This window comes from Bufo gargarizans, chromosome 1, assembly GCF_014858855.1.
Source record: "Bufo gargarizans isolate SCDJY-AF-19 chromosome 1, ASM1485885v1, whole genome shotgun sequence".
Taxonomy (NCBI): Eukaryota; Metazoa; Chordata; class Amphibia; order Anura; family Bufonidae; genus Bufo; species Bufo gargarizans.
This window is the reverse complement of record NC_058080.1, coordinates 580,872,107-580,893,159: the sequence shown is the minus strand read 5'-3', so window position 1 is coordinate 580,893,159 and position 21,053 is coordinate 580,872,107. Positions and strand designations below refer to the sequence as shown.

The window sequence follows — 21,053 nt, the reverse complement described above, 5'->3', positions numbered from 1 at the left end:
CCATAGTATGCAGTAGTAACGCAAATACCACTCTCCCAGACGTAGCCAGCGCCTACTCCGTCGGCGTAAAACTGAGGGGGGGGGGGGGCATGAGGCTATCCCGTAGAAGTCATAGCACTATACTGCCCCAGTTAAGTAGAGCTAGCCTTAAACACTTACCTCGGAAGGGCTCTGAACAGGAGCAACAGCAATGCTAGCGTGAGGGTAGAACCCCCAGCTGAGGGGGACTACAGAGCCAGTGAACCCTCGACTCGACACATAAGTGCTGCTAGGCAACCCCTCTGAGAAGACAGAGTATGCCACAACCATGCACCAAACCAGCACCGAAAGATAAGAAGGAGCCCATGTAGAAATAGCTACTGTATCACCCGGCGGCACCCATACACCAGAGATGCAGAGCACAAGCACACGCGGGTATCGGCTGTTGCCACGCCCCACTGTGAAAGAAGCTAAGGCATCTAGAGCCATGGCATAGTTCAACTGCAGCACAATATGCTTAGGTATTCCCCTGTAAGCGGATCACTAGTGGAAGGGGAACACAACAGGAAGCACAGTGATGGGAGAAGGCAAATGCATACGGCAGGAACAGAACCCAGTGGAGATGCAATGCCGCCACTTACCGAAGGGGGGATGCATACGTCCGGCACTGAAAACTGTGTAATTGTACTTAGTCCACCTACTGCAGGGGACAATATATAAGGCAAGTACTGTAACCGCAAGTAACCGCATAACGCCACCTATGGAAGAGGCTAATGCATACGGTACGTACTGTACCTGGTGGAAAAGTAATTCCGCCCCCTCTGGAAGGGGAAACGCCTACGGGCGTCACTGAAAACAGTGCTCTAGCAGTTATAATGCCTAAGGTAGGTGCGGTATGCAGCAATTGTGCAAATACTCCACCTTATGAAAGCGGGTAATGCAGACGACAAGCACTGTTGGCTACTGTGGACGCAATCTTGGAAGATTGCAAAGGATTCGAGTTAGAGCCCAAATCACTGATCCTCTCTCCAGGGATGGAAGGGCGCGTCTGAGGTGACCGAGGAGAAATGTTCTGCTCTGGCCCGCTTGCGCGCAGTTCTACCTCTCAGAAACTGCCTGTGGCAGAGTAGGCCACACCGGTGGGGATATATTAACCAACGACCCAGAGGGTGGAGTGGGAATCTAAAGGTCCATCCACCGAATTGCATAGGTGGAGCTTATCAACCAAAAGACCCTTGAGGGTGGAGTGGGAACTTCCAGAGGTTCTCCATTGGATCGTGCAGGTGGAGAATTATCGACCAAAAGGCCCCGGAGGACGGATTGGGAACTTCCAGAGGTTCTGCACCGGATTGCGCTGGAGAATTATCAACCAAAGGGCCCCGGAGGACGGATTGGGAATCCAGAGGTCCTGTGCTGGAGTACTATCAACCACACGACCCGGAGGGTGGATTTGGAATACTCCAGCTGTCCTCCCTGGATCTGCGCAGGTGTTGGAATATCAACCAATGACCCAGGAGGGCGGATTGGGAACTATGACATGTCCTCCTTTGTCCGCTATAGGACACAGGCCCAGCCTGGTACCACACAGACAGGGTGGTCCTGCTGTGATGAGGGGGCCGTATGAACGCACATTTTACTCTTTTTTTTTATGAAACTAGGATGCCCAGGTGGGCCGAGAGGCAGGAAGGGGTTAACTGCGTTAACGTTTAAGGCACATTGTACTGGAGATAAGATCACAGATAATCTGGTGCCGGTTGCAGAGGTGGCTGGCCAGAGAGGGTTAAAGCTGCCTGAAGACCAGGGGCGGGGCCTAGCGGCTTGTGGGAGAGGGAAGTGAGGTGGGAAGAATTCGCACCACAGCGCACCTCCACCCCCTGTCCAGAGATGCGATTAACCCCCTAAGTGCCCAGACACGAGCGGATCGCATATAGGGGAGTGGGGGACCTCCTCCGCTCCCTTCCTTGCCTGTCGACCGATGCATGGTCCCAGTCCGCAGCGGATGAAGCTGTGGCCGGGCCTAAGTTTTCGCGCACGGCCGACCGGGAGCTGTCGGTCAGCCGGGACGTAGAGGGACCGAGAACAGAGAGCGGAAGCGAACGGATTCGCCCACCGGCCGGGAAATGTCACCCCGGACTGGAAAGATCGCGGGCCGAAAATCCTTGCGTTAACCCTTCCAGAGCGGCGCTTGTTGGTGCCGGTCCCCGAGAGGGTAGATGGTGGTAGCTGCGGGGACACCCCGGAGTATGACCGTGGCCGGCCGAGACAGCAGCGCTGCGAGGATGTTATTAACCCCCTAAGTGGCCGCGTAGCCGGCGGCCTAGAGGGGAAGCGAGAGGGGGTCCTGGTGCCACAACAACATAGTGTGGCGCAGATCTGCTGAAATCTAATAACTGAGGGCCCTCAGATCCTGTCTGCTGTCATACTTGGCAGAACCTAGTGAGGCCCCATGAACAGCAGCAAGTCCGCCCCATATCCTGAGGCAGAGACCCCTCTAATTCTATAATAAAGCTAGACTTTTGCCACCACGAGGGAGAGGGTTAAATACTCACCTAGTCCCGTGTACTCACCTCTCTTCTCTGCCGCCATCTTCACCCCTCCTCTGGTCCAGCAGGGTCACCCCTTCAGCTACTGGCACCGAAATGGCAGAACGCTGGAAAAGGGGGCTTGGATGGGTGACCCCTTGGCTGGCAGGATGCAGGGGAGCGAGGCTGCCCTGGTCCACCTTGTCTTCTGTGGGGGAGGCAGCAGTGCGGATAACCGGCACTGGCACAACTCGACCCTGGGAGAACAGGGAGGCGTGGCGTCCACTGTTTTCTTATCTGAAAAAGAAGGAAAAAAATTAACTAAAATAAAAAAATCTTCTGGAGCTTCCCTGCAGAGCAGGGAGGTCTTTCCTCCTATTGACACTAGAAAAAAACTGAAGCTCTCTCTCCAGGCTGGAGGGGGTATAGCTGCCAGGGGAGGAGCTAGAGGACCTAGCTATACCCACGGTTCCGGTGTCCCCCAATGAATATGGGCGAGAAGGAAAATACGTTTGTGTGCATGAGCCTTAAAGTAGGCCAGCCAATAGTTAGTCCTTCTATCTACATTCAGCAGGACCTGCACTGACGTCACCACGTGGTAAGCGCAATGACATCGGCGCAGGTCCTTTTGCAGGTACTTCAAGAAGTACAAAGAAGAGTAGCCTGACTGCGCGATCAAGTGGATGAGGCGAGCTATGTTTTTATTATTAATAACGTAAATGGGGTCCCGGGTTGCTCATCCCTCGCCTCCTTAGCAACCATGAGTGAAAATTGCACTGCATCCGCACTGCGACTTTCACGCAGCCCCGTTCATTTCTATGGGGCCTGCAACGTGAAAAGCGCAGAATTTAGAACATGCAGTGATTTTCACGCAACGTACAAGTGATGCGTGAAAAACATCACTCATGTACACAGCCGCATTGAAGTAAATGGGTCCGGATTCAGTGCGGGTGCAATGCGTTCACCTCACGCTTGCACCCGTGCGGAATACTCGTCCGTGTGAAAGGGGCCTTAAGGTTTCTGTCCGGCAAAAAAACTAATGCTGTTTTACCACAAATTCACACAACGCCAAAATCCCCCGGGTATCCCACGGCAGAAACCACTGCAGCTTCTTTTGTGGTTTTTCATTTTGAATGCTGTGGTCCCGCTCTCAGTTTCGCTCCAATGAATGGCGCTAAACCATGATCCCGCTACAGCTTTCCGAGGTGTCTGCATGGTAACCGCACCAAGAATGGACACTTACATTCCTGGTCCAGTCTGAAACGCGGCATGTGAAAAATCCTCAACCGTGTGAACTGCAACCCGGCTTTCATTAAAAAAACGGTGTTGGCACCAAATGCACACCAAAACCCCGTCGTGTGAACTTAATGGGGTTTACCTATTTTGGCTGCTGAACCATGGTAAAGCAGCATGAGATTTTGGTTGAGCAATTCTCAACACACAGCACAACAACATGTCAGCATGCCTTTAGGCCCCATGTACACAATGTATATTATGCGCCAATTTTTGTGCAGACAAATCTGCAACGTAAAAGCTTCCCGTCACTTACAACAAGCAGACATCTTAAAAATGGGTTACAACTGAACCACAAAGTATAATAAAGTGTTACTCAACATTTTATTCTACAGAGAAGCAAATAGCATTTATTATGTAGAGAAAGTTAATACAAGGCACTTACTAATGTATTGTTATTATCTATATTGCCTCCTTTGCTGGCTGGATTCATTTTTCCGTCACATTATACAAGGCTCGATATGAGATGGCTGGGACGGGAGCTGCTGCACATGCGTACCTATGTTTGCTCCCATGGTCCTGGCCACCAGAGTGTCCGGCATTTTTCCCTATATTGTGCAAGCACGACCACCGCCGCAGGATACAACCAGTGTATAATGTGATGGAAAAAAAAGAATCAAGCCAGCAAAGGAGGCAATCATTATACATTAGTGTCTTGTATTGAAGGGGTTGTCCGGCTATATATATTGGATGACCTATCCTCAGATCCGACACCCGGGACCTTGTCGATTAGCTGTTTGAAGAGGAGGCAGCACTCCATGTGAGCGCAGCACGTGCTTGTAGTTACACTATGCGCCACTCCACACGAGGTGATGCGTAGTGTTAAAGGGGTTATCCAAGACTAAAAAATGCCCCCACAAACAATATACTTACCTGGTCCCTACACCGCTGCTTCTCCCCGATCGGGGGGGGGGGGGGGGGTTGGAGCAGCCAATGTTAGGCAGGGATGGGGATGAAAAAAATCAATAAGCAAAACTGAGATGAGGACATTGTCAAGACGCCAAGCTTGGAGGAGGAGACCTGAGTGATGGGAATCAGAGTGGTTGCTAAGGACATGCTGGCCCGGCTGTCAGGCAATGAATCCCTAGCAACCAGACTGTCCTGGCAGGACTCCACAGTATAGGTGAGCAGTCCCACTGGACGCTGCGGTATTAGTCAGCTTTAGTGCAGGGCTCTGGCAGTCTCACCTCCTGGATGTCATTGTATGAGCTCGGCTGCAGGCTGTCTCCTGTACCCCGGGGCCTCAGGCACTCACTGGGCTCCGCTCAACACCGCTTCACTCAGCAATCCGCTGCAAATCAGATGAAGGCCTCCAGCAGTCCTAGCAGCAGCTCCACCACCACCACCCGGGCGGCCACCAATGACGTCATCACCCCGCGCCACGACACACAGCCCTCCGGTAAGTTTAGCTGAATCACCGAAGTAAGAGAAAGCGACAAGCAACGCCACAAAGGCTGTCTGTGCGTAGAGTGACCACTAGGACTAGACTCCTACAAGCAGCGGAAACCGTCAGCATGAAGGGGGGGGGGGGACAAACAAACACCGAGCGCCCGTATACCCGTCTCCTTCGGATTACGGAATAGACTCGACTAGTCCTACCAAAGCATTTACAAAATGAGATGGTTCAAATGAACTAATTCTACCGGCACCGTCGCGGAAACGTGACGTCAAAGACGGGAGGCTAGCCGAGTAGAGTGTAGAACTACATCTCCCAGAACCCCCTGCGGCGGAAGTGACGTCGCGCGGCGGGTTCTTATACTTGCATTGCCCGGATGTTAACCCTTTTTCCTTTCAGCCAAGGTAGGAATGGCGGATGTCGTTTAGCTAGAGCCGGGCCCGGCTAGTTTATCCGTTGTAATCCTGCCCTGGGTGGATCTCCTCACCCTGGTGGGTTAGTGAGGGGTGTTGTGAATAGCTTGCCCTGTGCTATGGAGGCGCTATTACAGTGACTGCGCCCGTTTTGGGTGAGCGGTGGCGGTTTGAGATGCCTGGCCCGGCCTGGTGCTGCAGTTGTCATGATTGTGTCGCTGGTCTGCCGCGGCCTGTGTGTGTGTCCGGCCCTGGTGCCATGGAGTGTTCCCCGGCGTGCGGCCCTGTGCTGCGCCAGTCCTGAGCCTGTATGGCGGTCATATGTAGCAGACTAGGGCCCCTACAGCCGGGTGTGAGTGTGGAGTAGCAGCACATGTGCAGATGGGTGTCCATACTCCATACTATCACTGTGTGGGGCTGATGGGAGTTTTAATTATTATCTTCCGAATAAAAGATGATCCCGCTGAGAGCATTGGAGCAGCAGCACAGATGTTGACCACCGCTCCATTCTTGGGTCATGTGGTTGTTGGCGGTCATTGTCAAGTCAAAAGGGGTTTGTGCTGATTAAGTGAAAACCACTGTAGGCTACCTGCACATGTTGCTGATGACTGCTGCAGCCAATCGCTGGCCATAGCAGTGGCCTGCTCCTCTTGCATCACTGCTGGCTCTGCAGGTCCTGCTCAAGTCAACACGGGTAATGCTGCGGCCAGCTGTTCGCTTCTGCGGTCATGTGACCCACGCTAAAATGGATGTTGATGTTGGGAAAGCGGGGACCTGCAGACCTGGCTGGGCAGTGATGGAACCAGAACTCGGTGTCCGGGATCAGATGAGTTTGACTACCACTGTGGGTCCAGCCATGCTGGAGGGTGTGAAGATAAAGCTTGCCAAAGGCGAAATGCCCCTTTAAGGGTAATTTCCACCCTTGCTTTATTTGTCTGGCACTGTGATAACTTTGTTTTATAGTGAGTCTGAATATTTAAGCCCAGAGCTAGAAACGGTGGGGATTTTTCAGGTAGTCATACCAGGGTGCCCGTGAGCATTGCTTTGACACGTTCAGTGCGGATCCTCTGTCTATGGCTTACTTTATTCTGCTGCTTATTACAGATGGCAGGAGAGAAGCCTGAGAAGAAGGCGGCAGGAGCAAAGGCTGAAAAGAAGGCTGCCGGAGAGAAGGTGGAGAAGAAGCCTGAGAAGAAGGCAGCAGCAGAGAAGCCTGAGAAGAAGGCAGCAGAGAAGGCGCCGGGAGAGCAGGCTGTGAAGGCGCCAGGAGAGCAGGGTGTGAAGAAAGTCCGAAAACATCATGCCAGTCGCAACCCAGTACTGGCCCGTGGAATTGGGAGGTATTCCCGATCTGCAATGTTTGCAAGGAAGGCGATGTACAAGCGCAAGTACGCAGCCCCTGTAACTAAGGTAAGTACTCGTGTTGCGGTTTAGTATGCCCGGTTATTCATTCGTCATGTAATATTGATCATTTGGCTACTTCAGATTGAGAAGAAGAAGCGGGAGAAGCCCAAAACAACCGTGACTAAGACAGTTGGTGGAGATAAGAACGGCGGCACACGCGTGGTTAAGCTCCGTAAAATGGTAAGTGTTCATACTGGTCCCATGCACTTTAATAAGAGCCCTGCCTGTGGAAAGTCCTGTTGACTTGGCTTTACCTATTTGGTTTCACCTTTTCCAGCCACGTTACTATCCCACCGAAGATGTTCCTCGCAAGCTGCTCAGCCACGGCAAAAAGCCCTTCAGCCAGCACAAGCGCAATCTGCGCGCCAGCATCACTCCTGGAACCGTGCTGATCCTTCTTGATGGACGTCACAGGGGAAAGGCAAGTACCTGCTTGTACATGGGCAGACAGAAAATAGGAACTTGGAAGTGATGATAAATTGGTATGAAGTCAGGTGCCCATAAAATGTCATGTTAGTGTTAGGCGTGGGCTATGTTTTAGATTTGGGCAGTGAGCGGTCCGGCTGCATGTACTTGGCCTGAATGATTCATCACACAGGTTTTTGGCTGTAGCTGCATTTCCTCATTTGTCAATATACATGGATTGGTATCTTTCTGTATGACATATAAAAGCATCCAAGTGATCTGGAAAAATCTAGGTGTGATGTTAAAGGGTTTCAGAATCAAGAATTTTGCAGGCAGCATGTTGTAGAGTAGGAGGAGCTGAGCAGATGGATACATAGCTTTGTGGAAAAAGATGAAGTAAAACTTGTAGTTTATAAATCAATACTTCTGCTCTTTCAGATTTCATTTTTCACAGAGGTTTTATTAGTCACTGATGGCATTCTCTGTGTAAGGCTGCTTTCACACTAGCGTTCGGGTTTCCGTTCGTGAGCTCCGTTTGAAGGAGCTCACGAGCGGACCCGAACGCAGCCGTCCAGCCCTGATGCAGTCTGAATGGAGGCGGATCCGCTCAGACTGCATCAGTCTGGCGGCGTTCAGCCTCCGCTCCGCTCGCCTCCGCACGGACAGGCGGACAGCTGAACGCTGCTTGCAGCGTTCGGGTGTCCGCCTGGCCGTGCGGAGGCGTGCGGATCCGTCCAGACTTACAATGTAAGTCAATGGGGACGGATCCGTTTGAAGATGCCACAATGTGGCTCAATCTTCAAGCGGATCCGTCCCCCATTGACTTTACATTGAAAGTCTGGACGGATCCGTCCCAGGCTATTTTCACACTTAGCTTTTTTTAGCTAATATAATGCAGACGGATCCGTTCTGAACGGAGCCTCCGTCTGCATTATTATGGGCGGATCCGTTCAGAACGGATCCGCCCGAACGCTAGTGTGAAAGTAGCCTAAGGCCTCTTTCAGATGAGTGTGTCCTGTGTGGTAATCGCGCTCTAAAACTTATTTTTCTCTGCTCATTCTGACTCAAGTTGTACACGGGGGAGAGGTTATCGGTGATTAATGGCCTTATCTCTGTAAAGGGTGTATTAGACACTCCGATCACGCAGGCTATCGTCTGCTCGCTTGCTGAGGGGACCACTGCTATTACATGCAGCGATCTCAGCAACATGGGGAGGAGCGATCGTTAAACAATCGCTCGTCCCCATGATGTACAGTAGGTAGCCGCTGGCAATAATGATCTTTCAGCGTGCCGGAAGATCTGGATTGCCTGATTGGACGCAGTGTAACACGTTTTCCATGCAGCAAGCACTGTAGAATTAGCTGGCTAAGCAAGGCATCTCCCTGGCAAATTGGCTTTATTGCCATTGATGGGTACCTACATTTGCGAAGTGGTTGTCAATGAATGCCTTGTGTGGAAGAAAAGTGACTAAAACCTGGCAAATGTTCCCCATATATCCCTGCAGTTAGTGATGTGGAGTTGTCACATCTTGCTGTTACTATGGTGAGATGTGACTAAAGTCTGTATTACATTGGCAATTGTCGGGCCAGTCATCGCTAACGAACGTCCACATGAACACTCTTATTAGTGATGATCTGGCAGTGTAATACTGCCTCCGATTAGCAGATGAATGAGTTTGCTCGTTCATTTGGCAATCCAGATCTTTTTGACGGGGTTAAAAAAATAAATAAAAATAAAATAGTTTGCCGGCAGCGGATTGTGCTGTCTACTCGCAATTTGCTGCCTGCAAACAACCAGACAGCGGGGGGACGAGCGATTGTATAACTATCAGCTCCTCCCCAGGCTGTGGAGGAGATTTCTGCATGTAATGGCAGCGGTCTCTGCTAGCGAGCAGGCGATTGCCGGGAAGGAAAGCTTCCTTCCTGACAATCTCTGGCAGAATCTCTGTCTAATACGGTCTTTAACCTCAACCACCAGGCAGCTGGGAGACAGCAAAACAGCCGGCGCTCGCTGTTTCAGTAGCTCCCATTGCTGTGCATGACCGCTGCAGAAAAAGGATAGCACAGAAAGCTATGTTGATTCTTTAACTCAGAAACGACATAACCTACTGGGCTATCGGTTTCTATAGCTCCTGTGAACTGAAATGCGAGCTACTGAAACAGCAAGTGCCAGACCCCTCCACTGTTCTCCAGCCACCTAGTGGGCAGGACTTGGTCCCATCTCACTTTAGTCATTGCGAGATGAGACAACCCCATTAACTGTAACAGGATGTTGTAGATGATGGTATTAAATGTTTATGGTAACCACATTTTAAGGACTCGTTCATACGCTGTATCATCTGGTCATGTTAGCATGCCGCAGCACTAAGTAGCTGACTAATATATCTGCTCAAATAATCTGTTTAAAGTTGCACGATGTGGCACATCTAGGGTTTCTACACTACTTCAGCCCTGCTAGTTGAGGGGATGAGGCTTAGTGGGAAGTAGGTGGAGCCTAAAATGAACCTGAGATTTTGGTGTAAAAATCTGTCTGAGTAACCTTGCCTATAATTGGTCTAGTCAGGTGTCCATCCCTGCACCAGATTTATCATCCTGCCTGAGCCCCTGTGATAAACCTGATGCAGGTCTTGACAGCCCATTTAAGCTTACACCATTTTTACGATTAGTGATTCTGAGTTCTCCTCTGGTGGATTCAGCATATTTCAAGAAATTGAAACTACGTTTGCAGTGTAGCAATAGGAATATTTTTGTAATGCACAATATTCATATTTTCTAGAAGCCTTTTTCTAAATTTAAACTCTAGATATGTTTTTCGTTTGCAGCGTGTTGTCTTCCTGAAACAGCTTCAGACTGGACTCCTTTTGGTAACAGGTAAATGTCAACCTGCATGCTTAAAATGTTAATCCTCCCCCCACATTCATTTTGGAATCTGATGAAATTCATATAGGACTGACTGTAGTAGGAACTCTGATAAGAAGAGGAATTTTTGAGTGGGCTGTTTTGTTCCATAACTTAAATCCGTCTCTTTATCATATATTAGGCCCTCTGGTCATCAACAGAGTTCCTCTTAGAAGAGCTCACCAGAAATTTGTCATTGCCACATCCACCAAAGTTGATATCTCAAAAGTCAAGATCCCGAAACACCTAACTGACACATACTTCAAGAAGAAGAAGCTGCGTAAACCCAAGCATCAGGAGGGAGAGATCTTTGACACAGAGAAGGAAGTAAGTAGCTGCCTTTTCAGAATGTAATTAAAGCTTCCTTTTCATTCTATGGTAACTTCAATATAATGTCTATCTTGGCAACCGTTGCATAAATTAGGAACAGTAAGTGCCAGACCCCATGAAAGGTGTTTGAGTAACATCTGTCACAGATCAAATAAGTGCGGCCAAAAAGCTTGGACCACCACTAATTTCCAGAACGAAAGTGCTGCACTTGGGTATCCTTGACTGCAAATATAATGCCTCACTTTATGTAAAGTGCTATTGATTTGCAAGCCCATTGCTTGGAATGGTAAGATTTCCGGTAATCACTCAAAGGAACAAGCTTTTTGGAAAAAGGCATCCATGTGAGCCCAGAATTCAAGCCCAATACCAGCAGGAGCTTGCATGTGTCCTAAAGGTCAAAGCATTTGAGTGTTCCCGCTATAAAGTGTAGTTGTGACTTGGGCCCCTTTCAAATGAGCAAGTTCAAAGTGCGAGTATGCAGCAGCACCAGTCGTGACCTGCTATGTGACAGCTGGGGTCGCATAGCATGATATTGATTTATTATGCTATAACATTACAGTTCTAGAATATTGGATAACACTGCATTGTCAGTTTTATGCAGTACTTGCACTGCTCTCAGGATGACTGTACTGTGGCTAGGGGGGCAATTCTATCTCTTGAGACTAGCCTATTCAGACTATTTGTTTTCAGAATGAGTTGGTATGAATTTATTTTTGTTGCTTCAGACTTTATGGGGCTATGAATAAATCCATAGTTAATTCATCTAAATCGTTAACATAGTTGTTTTAAGCCTCATTTTAGCATTCAGACTACAAGAATACCTTCTGACTAGTATATGACTCTTCATTTCCTCCCTAGAAATACGAAGTCACACAACAGCGCAAAGCAGACCAGAAGTTTGTTGACTCACAGCTCCTGACTTTCATCAAGAAAGAGCCCCAACTTCGTGGATACCTGCGCTCAGCGTTTTCTCTGTCAAATGGAATGTATCCACATAAACTGGTCTTCTAAAAAAAAAACTTCAGTGCGCTATTAAAAAAAAAAATATAAATCTTTTACTTGAGTTTTGTGTTTTTGAAGATCCCTTTTGCATCATGAAGTCTTTCCTTGCTCTGCCATCATATGATGGGAGCAATTATACTAAACAAGGTGGTCCTGTTATACTAAATCATTGCCATAGTAAAATAATGCTGTTTAGATGCCCAGATTTAAAGGGAACTTGTCAGCTAAAAAAGCTCCATAAATCACCAATTGTGCCTTAGAGATGTTCTTATGTTTCTAAAGTTTGTTTATTATTTATATTTTTTTCTCTAATAAACCTAATCGCAGAAAAAAACTGATTTCACCTGCATGCAGTATGTAAATGAAGTTCTTGAAGACAAGGGGACAGTGGCTTTCTGGCTTAAAGTCCAGCTTGCTGCCCCCGTTCCTACTCCTTCACATTTGATTGGCCTCTGTTTAATTTCATGTAGGAATCCAGCTTGAAACTTCATGCATGCAATGTATTGTTGGGATATCGGCACCTGCACATTGTTCCCTGCTGCTCTGCACTTGTCTTAAGCAGCTCAGCGCAGGTACAGGCTCAAACGTGCACAAGCGCTCATGCACTTTTTTTCTCACATTGATCTATCTTCATGATAGGTCATCAATAATTGATCGGCAGTGGTCTGACTCCCACACCCCTGCTGATCAGCTGTTTACAAGTCACGGTTTACCTGCTTGCCATTGACATTGCAACAAAGTAGTGTCATTACAACTGCTCCATCCTATTCACTTGACTAGGACAGAGCAGTTGTAGTTACACTGCTGCAATGTTGACTGCAAGCAGGTAAACAGAAGAGGGGCGCACAAGTTCTGTGATCTCTAATACAGCCGATCTGATATTGATGACTTATCTTGAGGATAGGTCATCAGTAAGAGATAACCAGACTTTTCCTGACATCTGCTGTACATGGAGCTCAGGGAAAGCGCACTGCTCTAACAATATGCTGGAGCTTGTACTAGGCTTGTAGGTTCATTAGTATATCCCTGTTCATTGCTGCCCTGAACTGGAATATACTAATGAGCTTGTAAGCCTAGCCTATAGTGATTTTTCTGTAGGGAATAATGGAGCAAATCTGATTTGCAAGTTAGGAAAAAAAATTTATGTATACAAATTCAAATCACTCCTTTCCCAAAAATTAAAAAGGCAGTGAATGGCCTAACTGAAAAATCAAAAACTGCAGGTTTGCCCTCATACATCTCCTTAGATATAACTCTTAAAGTTATAGGCATCAGAATAAGGCAATGAAGGGCATTTTCCTTCAATTTTTTTTATTCCCCCCCCCCCCCCCCCACAGTGAGCACTATAAAAAAAACTCCACCCCTTTTTGGAATTTATTTCCTACTACATCCTATGCAATATTAAACGGTGGCATTAGAAAGTACAGTTTGTCCTGCAAAAAAAAGCCATCAGATGGCTGTGAAAAGCAAAATAAAAAGGATTCTGAATAGAGGGCAATCCGTTCAGTATTTCTTCAGTTCAGTCACTCTTGCGGTATTTGGCTGGAGAAAAATACTGCTGTATTTTCTCTGTCCAAAATTCCGGAACACATGCAGGATCTGGCATTATTTTCTATTGAAATGCATTAATACGATCCGACACAAAGTGTTCTGGCAAAACAGATCCGGTTTTCCAGTCTGCGCATGTGCAGACTTTTAAAAAATGCAATAAAAATAAATACCGAAGCAGTTTTTCCTGGTGACGCTGGAGAGATGGATCCGGTGTTTCAATGCATTTGTTAGACTGATCCGTCTACAAATGCTATCCCTTTCCACATGGATTTCTGCATCCGGCAGGCAGTTCCAGCATCTTCACAACGCAAGTGTGAAAGTGCCCTAAGTGTGAAAAAATAGCTGGGGAAAGTAAGGCGTGAACTGCTCCTGCATCCCAAAAAACTGCTAGGCCCTAGATTAGGGGACTACATTGTGCGGCTTCCCTGGCTATTTGCTCAGGCCCAGGTACTCCTGAGGTAAACACTCCTCGCCAGCCAGGAGCAGTGGCTGCTGGGCCAGGGAAAGAAAGCATGAACCTTTAGAGGTAGGAGCCATCCAAGCACTAGCTTCTGGCTGCCACTTGAAAACGTTGGACCTGGGCAGCTGCGGTGTGGATATGCTGCCAAGAAAAGCAATTTACTGGGCCAGAGAAGAATCGTTAATTTCTAATGATAATTTGTTTTCCCTTAGTCCTAACAGTGGCACAGATGGGGTATCTCTCTCTCTCCCCCGCCCCGACTGGTAGGACAGGTGGAAATTTTATTGACACTTAATAATTAAAGAGGACCTTTCACTAGAATAAAACATCTAAACTAACTATACAAACATGTAGAGCGGCGCCCAGGGATCTCCCTGCACTTACTGTTATACCTGGGTCGCCGCTCCGTTCTCCCGGTATAGCCTCCGGTATCTTCATAGTTAGGCTCCACCCAGTGGAACCTGCCAGCTTCTCATTCTCCCATGCTGCAGCGCTGGCCAATCGCAGCGCTCAGCTCATAGCCTGAGAGGCTTTTTTTCTCTCAGGCTATGAGCGCTGCGATTAGCCAGCGGTACAGCATGGGCGAATGAGACGCTGGCAGGTTCAACTGGGTGGAGCCTAACTATGAAGATACTGGGAGAATGGAGCGGCGCCCGGGTATAACAGTAAGTGCAGGGAGATCCCTGGGCGCCACTCTACATGTCTGTATAGTTCGTTTAGATGTTTTATTCTAGTGAAAGGTCCTCTTTAAATAATTACCTAGACCCTCCCACTTCCAATAAAAAGGACGATAACCCCCAGTCCCCTTGTGTAGTTATAAGAAGAAATGAGCAACAATAGTGTAAAACTATTTAAGCAAATAACTACTATTTGTGTGCTACTGTTAGGACTAAGGGAAAACAAATTATCGTTATAAATTAACGATTCCCTTAAGGCCTAACCAGTGGCACAGATGGGGATTTAGCAAGTAGAAACCCCCAATGGAGGGCCCTCATGCCTAGTGAAGGATAACACTGTCCGGCCAAATCGGGAATATCTCTCTATTCTACAATCCACTCTGTAGTGCGAGATAAAAGTGGAGTGAGAACTCCAGGAAGCTAATTTACAGATCACATCCAGTGGAATCAAGCTTCTTTCTGCAAAGGAAGTAGCCACCGCTCGAGTAGAGTGGGCCTTTACAAACTCAGGTGGCTCAGAGCCCTGAGACACATAAGACTCAAGAATTGCCTCTTTAATCCATCAAATGATGGAGGGCTTAGAGGCCTTCCTACCCTTGTGGGTACCGGAAAAAAGGATAAGGAGATTTTCATCTTTCCTAAATACCTTGGAACACTCCAGGTAAATCCTGAGACATCAAGGGTATGGAGCACTCTTTCTTCTGAGGAGGAGAGTAGAGCCAAAACTGGAAGAGAAATTACCTGGTTGATGTTGCTTAATGAAGGTACCTTTGGAATAAAGGTAGGCAAGAACTTGAGTAATACCTCTCCACCTTGGTGTTGAACCTCGTTGCCATGAGATCGATCTCTGGCATGCCCCACCTGAGCATTATCTTATTGAAGACATCTGGATAGCGAGATCATTCTCCGTCTGGAAGACCTCGGCTCAGGCGATCTGCAATCATATTGTGGACTCCACGAATGTGGACAGCTGAAAAATGGGTGAGATTCAATTCTGCCCAATCCAATATGACACCTATCTCTCTCCGGAGACTTTGTGCCTCCCTGCTTGTTGATGTACATTACAGCAGTCATGCTGTCTGACTGTACCTTCATCGCTTTGCCTTGAATGCAGGGAGCAAAATAAAGAAAGGCTAGTTTGATCACCCTGATTTCTAGGAGATTCAATGACAATAACTTCTCCTGAGATGTTCAGGTTCCTTGAACTGTCTTGTTCAGAAGATGTTCTCCCCAGCCTACTAGGGATGCATCTGTGGTAAGTATATTCCAAGAGGGTTGGATCAGGGACCTGCCGTCCTCCAGACGGGTCCAGGGAGTGCACGGAATTTAGTCCCACCGGACTGTGATTCCACTTGGCTAGTACTTCCGATTGTAGCGGACGTAGGTGCCATAATGCCCAAGGAACCGCCTCTGCGGTTGATGACATTAGTCCCAACATTCTCATCAAAGTAAGAATGGTTACCTTCCGAGGTACTAAGAGAGAGCAGGCTGTCTCTTAAACAGATAGCCTTCTTTCGGGAGTAAGGTCATTTCCACTGAGTCCACTACGAATCACAGGAACTTCACTGAGGTAGCTGGCAGGAGCTGGGACTTGTCCCAGTTGATTATCCATCCTAGCTGGTGGAGGAAGGCTACAGCCCGCTGAATGTGTTGGGACAGGATCGCTTGGGAAGGAGCTCTGAAGAGCTAGTCGTCCAAGTATTGAATGATGCTCAGACCCTGAAGTCTTAGAGCTGCCACCACGAAAACCACAAATTTGGTAAATGTGTGTGGGGCCGAAAAAATTCCAAACAGGAGGCCCACAAACTCAAAGTGTTTTAGGACTCCCCTGACTTGCACTGCGATCCTTAAGAATCTTCTGGACCCAGGATGGATGGAAATATGGAGGTAAGCATCCTTGAGATCCAAGGTTGACAGGAAATCTCCTGGCAATAGAAGATTGGTCACTGACTGGATAGTTTCCATCCAGAAATGTTTGCGTTTAATGAACCGATTGAAATATCTCAAATCTATGGTCATCCTCCAGTCTCCGGTTACCTTGGGTACCAGGAAAACTGGGGAATAGATACCTTATCCTGAAGAGGCACCTCCTCTAAGGCCCCTTTCCGAAGATACTCCAGGATATAGTCCTCTAGAATCTTCTGTTTGCTGGACGGAAGCAGTCTTGTTAGTACAATTTTGTCCGATGGGGGACTGTCCAAGTCTACCAGGTCTCCCTGAGATATAATACGGAGCACCTAAGGGTCTTGGATGTGGATCTGCCAAGATTCTAGAAAGTGTTGCAGGTGACCGCCTACGGGAATATGGGGAGCAGGGAGTTCTGAGAATCCAGTCAGACCGGCATGGTACCAAGAGTCTTGAGGAGGCCCACAATCAGAGCATGAATTTCTTGAGGGGCTTAGAGACCCTGGAGGATTTCCCCTCACCACCCCCCCCCCCCCCCCCCCCTCACAGGAGCTCCAATCGCTTTGGGCTGACTATGAAAGGGCTGTTGGGGTAGGGACTTGCGATTCTTATCCGACAGTCCCTCCATAATATGGTCAAGCTCTGCCCAAAAAGTCTGCCGGGTTTGCTTGGAAGTTGTATCAGCCTTCTAGGGTTTTAGCCAGAGCGGACGCCTGCCCGCGGCTGAGAGCGGCATGGTCTTGGAAGCCAATTTTAGTAGTTGTGGAGCTGCGTCACACAAAAAATCAATGGCCAGACCGGCCGTGTTACAAAAGGCCAAGATGTCATCCCTAGAGACCCCTTGGTCTAGGTCAGACTGAATTTATGCGAACCTGGTCTTGAGAAAGTTCGCTACTTCAGAGGACGCTATTGCGACCGAGGCCGAAGCAGAGGAATAAATGCGCCTAAAAGCGCAATCAGCCTTGCGGTCCATCAGACCTTGAAGACTTGATCCGTCGTCTGATGGTACCATGGTCCTCTTGGAAATGGCCATATCCACCTTTGGCACTGGCCCCCAAGAGGACAATTGATCTTCTCTTAACGGGAAGACAGACTTAAATCTTTTGGTCAGCACGGGACCTTTTTCTGGTTTCTTCCACTCCATCTTCATTAATCTCCGCTTTAAAGGCCCTGGGCCCCTTAGAGGTAGAGGCTTCACCCTGATCAACATCCTGGTCCACCGACCGGATGGATCTCAGCAGCCGCTGGGCCTTCTCGGGAGGGAAGAAGTAGGAAAACCCATCCTCATCTTCGGAAGAAGAGGAGATAGAACCTTCTCTAGCATCCTGAGCCCCCGATACCTCCATGGCCCGATGAAGAGAGAATATCTTAGATCTAAAGGCCATCTTCAGCTCCTCTATAGTTCTTCACCCAGTCAACTACATCATGAACTGTAGTTTCTTGCTTGGGAAGAAGCTTAGCTCTACAGGGCGGACATCGCGAAAATAAATAATTGTCCTCCAGGACAATTTGACAGTCGTGGCATTGCAGATGGCGTCTTTTGCCAGAACTCTTCCTGCCCCGGTCCCGATCACATCCCCTGTAGACGACATGGCTGCAAGAAACAAACAGAATTAACTGTTAAGTCTGGAAGGAGGAAAGGAAATCCAAGCAAATAGGCTTTTTCCCAGAAAAACCGAGACCTGTTTCAAGCAAAACTCGCAAGGGTAAAATAGCAGAGAACAGCACTAGCTGATCAAAGGAAAAACGCTTGGAAGAAGGGAAATGCTTCACCAATATCCAAGATAGACAGAGTATAGGATACCCATACACCTGCACTCCAGGAGGCTGAATGACCACTGGTGCAGGATTTAAATAGCAACCTTGGTGCCCAAAAAAGGCTCCGGCCCAAAAGGGGACGGAGCTAGTGCTAAAATCTAATCAATAAAAATGACTAAAAACAAGAGAAAAGTAGAAATATTAGGCTAAGCGGGAGCCACAAATAGCATAATTTGCCAAAACTGGTGAAAAAAATACATTATTAAAGGAGGAAAACGCTCCTCCTAGAAACAGGAAGTGATGTCACAGCCAGAGACGTCACTCCCAAAATGGCGGCGCCCACATGAAAAACATGGGGCTGCCGGGAGAGCCTAGATAGAGGACAGCAGGGAGCCACAAGCGGGCCGAATACAAACATCCGAGACACAGCACGGGAGCGGCAGAGATTACCCTGCGGACAGCCGCAGGAATGAACAACAGCCATCTGAAATGGCCAAGTTACCCCCAATGGGTAAGTGTCATGTTCAATTGAACAGGGATCCCCAGAGGGGGATCTCCACCGGTCCAAACCTGTCCGGAGAACAGAAAAAAACACAAGGGGACTGGGGGTGATCCCCCTCTTTATTGGAGGTGGGAGGGTCTAGGTAATTATTTAATAAAGTGTCAATATAATTTCCACCTGTCCTACCAGTCCACGGGGGGCGAAATACCCCATCTGTGCCACTGGTTAGGACGTAAGGGAATTATCCTCGGATGCCAGCACATAGGCTGGGAGGAGGCTGCCCACCCTTCCTTTACCAGAGAAATCCTTCCCTGACAAGGAGAGGATCATCTCAAATGCTGAGGGGAAGGAAACCTCTGAAGTCCTTGAGAATGAGGGCTAGCAGAGTTGGAACATTGAGGGAGAAAAAGCACTGGGCCAGTTAATATTTTCCCCTTGCCTTTGACAGCACCCATGGAGAGACCTCCTCCTACTTCTCAGGACAGGAACCAGAAACCGCTTTAAAAGAGGGACCACCCTCTCCAGTTCTGTTACCTGTCCTAAGGGGACAGGAGGGAATTTGGAAATCGTCAGGATACCAGGCGCTGCGGGCGCCCCGGCTGTTTAATGTGTGTATGGAGGGCTTACTCGTGTGGCATAAGTCTTCCTTAGGAGCCGCTGCTAAGTCTGGGCCTCTTATTCCCTCCTCCCTTCTTGGGCCAGGGGGGTGCTTTTTTCTTCCTGGGTGTCTGTAGCCGTGTCGCATGTTCAGCTGTCAGCACCTCGCCTGTTACCAGGGGGAGCGGCGTGCGCAGGAACGCCGCGGCTTGGGCAGTGACGAAGTTTCGGTGCGACAGTAGAGGGAAGCACAGCTGTAAGCCGGAAGTGGGGGGAGACGGTATGCGCGCCCGGTTAAGAAAAGCTCAGCCAGCTCACTGGTGAAGAAGCATTCAGTTCCTCCATTGAGAAGATTCAGGTCTGAACATGGAGCAGTCTCAGCACACAAAAGCCACTGAGACCACCAATAATACGCCGCGGTGGGGTATGGCGGGTGATTTCCCTATGTGCAATATTGCTGATGGAGGTCATCTTCTGTGTCTGAGGAGTCACCAAAGGTCTCCAGATCCAAAGACAAGGATTGTGCTATATGTAAAAAGAAGCTACACTCTGCTTGGGCAAAGTCCCTTTGCCAAGCTTGTGTGAGCAAGTTAATGGAGGAGGAAGCTCCGTCCCTGATGGACAGCATCATGCAAATCCGGGAGGAGTTTAAGGAGTCGGTTAGCGGTCTGCTAAAGAACAGCCCTAGTACCTCTGCAGCTGCATAAAATCCCCCCTCTAGTGACAGTAATGTGCTTTCTGGATTGGAGGAAGAGGGAGAATGTATTTCATCAAATGACTCCTTTGATGACGAAGCTGGGAAGCCGCTTTTTCAAACAGAGGACATTAATTCCCTAGTAAAGGTACTAAGAGCTACTATGGGTATAGATGACCAAAAGCCACCACAGTCTGTTCAGGACTCTATGAAGGTCTGGGCCGTAAGAGAAGAAACGTCTTTGATGTGCATAAAAATATTCAGGCTGTTATTGATAAAGAATGGAAAAAGCCTGATAGGAAGTTTTTTATACCTTCCTCTGTTAAAACCCCATTGATGAGGAATTGTCTACCTCTTTGGATAGAGCCCCAAAGCTAGATGCCCTGGTGGCCAAAATAGCTAAAAAAAAAAGCTTTGAGGATATGGGTTCTCTAAAGGACTAATGGATAGAAGGGCAGACATTTATTTAAAGAACAATTGGGAAGCCTCGGCAGCGGCCTTTAAGCCAGCTATTGCCGCTACTTCAGTAGCTAGATCCCTTAGGGCATGGATGAAGGAGTTTGAGGATCAAATTAAAGGGGGTACCCCTAGGGAGCATCTTCTTTTTCTACTTTTTATAATGCCCTAGATTTTATGGCCGATGCTTTCGCAGACTCCCTAAGGTCATCGGCCAAGGCTTTCACCTTATCCAACTCTGCTCGTAGAGCTTTCTGGTTAAAAAAACTGGAACAGGGATGCTAGCTCTAAAGCTAAGCTTTGTGCCATTCCGTGTCAGGTGGAATTCTTATTTGGCCCGGTCCTCGACGATCTTCTTGAGAAGGCCTCTGATAATAAAATGGGTTTTCCTTCCACCAGTCGGCAGTCCCCTAAAAAATCTTACCGCCTCAGGTTTAACAGAGATGTTTTTAGGGGAAGAGAAAGGTCAAGACAATATACAGGAGCAGCAAAAAAGTCAAATGGGTTTCTTTTTTCCAGGGCAGAGGCCTCAAAGAAGCAGCCCCAATGACCCCAGGCCTCCAGTCGTCTGTCTCACTTCTCAGGTCAGTGGTAAAAAATCTCCAATAGCCCATGGATAAATGCAGTTATAAAAGAGGGCTTAAAATTGAAATTTCAGAAGCTGCCAGCAGAGAGATTCGTGTTCACAGACTATCATTCAGACCCCCCAAAACAGGCAGCCATCAGTTCAGAGGTTTATTCCCTATTAGCAAAAAAAAATATTAGTGGAGGTTCCAAAGCAGGAAGAGGCAAGAGGATTTTACTGAAATCTT

At 48.2% G+C, this 21,053-nt stretch overlaps 2 protein-coding genes across 4 annotated transcripts in view; one reads left to right on the top strand and one right to left on the bottom strand.

The window, feature by feature from the left end:
• PTPN11 (protein tyrosine phosphatase non-receptor type 11) overlaps positions 1–6,658 on the bottom strand; it is a 78,461-nt gene extending 71,803 nt beyond the window's left edge. For 2 of the 3 annotated variants that reach the window (XM_044275800.1, XM_044275802.1), the window contains exon 1: positions 4,982–6,658. In XM_044275800.1, the coding sequence (XP_044131735.1) occupies positions 4,982–4,995 (14 nt within the window). In that variant the 5' untranslated portion in view covers positions 4,996–6,658. The remainder of the gene's footprint in view (positions 1–4,981) is intronic. The other variant, XM_044275803.1, reaches the window with a different exon arrangement.
• A 34-nt stretch (positions 6,659–6,692) lies between these two features.
• RPL6 (ribosomal protein L6) lies at positions 6,693–11,695 on the top strand. The gene is made up of 6 exons (XM_044275804.1): positions 6,693–7,013; positions 7,089–7,187; positions 7,285–7,428; positions 10,234–10,282; positions 10,452–10,636; positions 11,498–11,695. The coding sequence occupies exons 1-6, from the start codon at positions 6,708–6,710 to the stop codon at positions 11,648–11,650; spliced, it is 936 nt and encodes a 311-aa protein (XP_044131739.1). The 5' UTR covers positions 6,693–6,707; the 3' UTR covers positions 11,651–11,695.
• Positions 11,696–21,053: the final 9,358 nt, after the last annotated feature.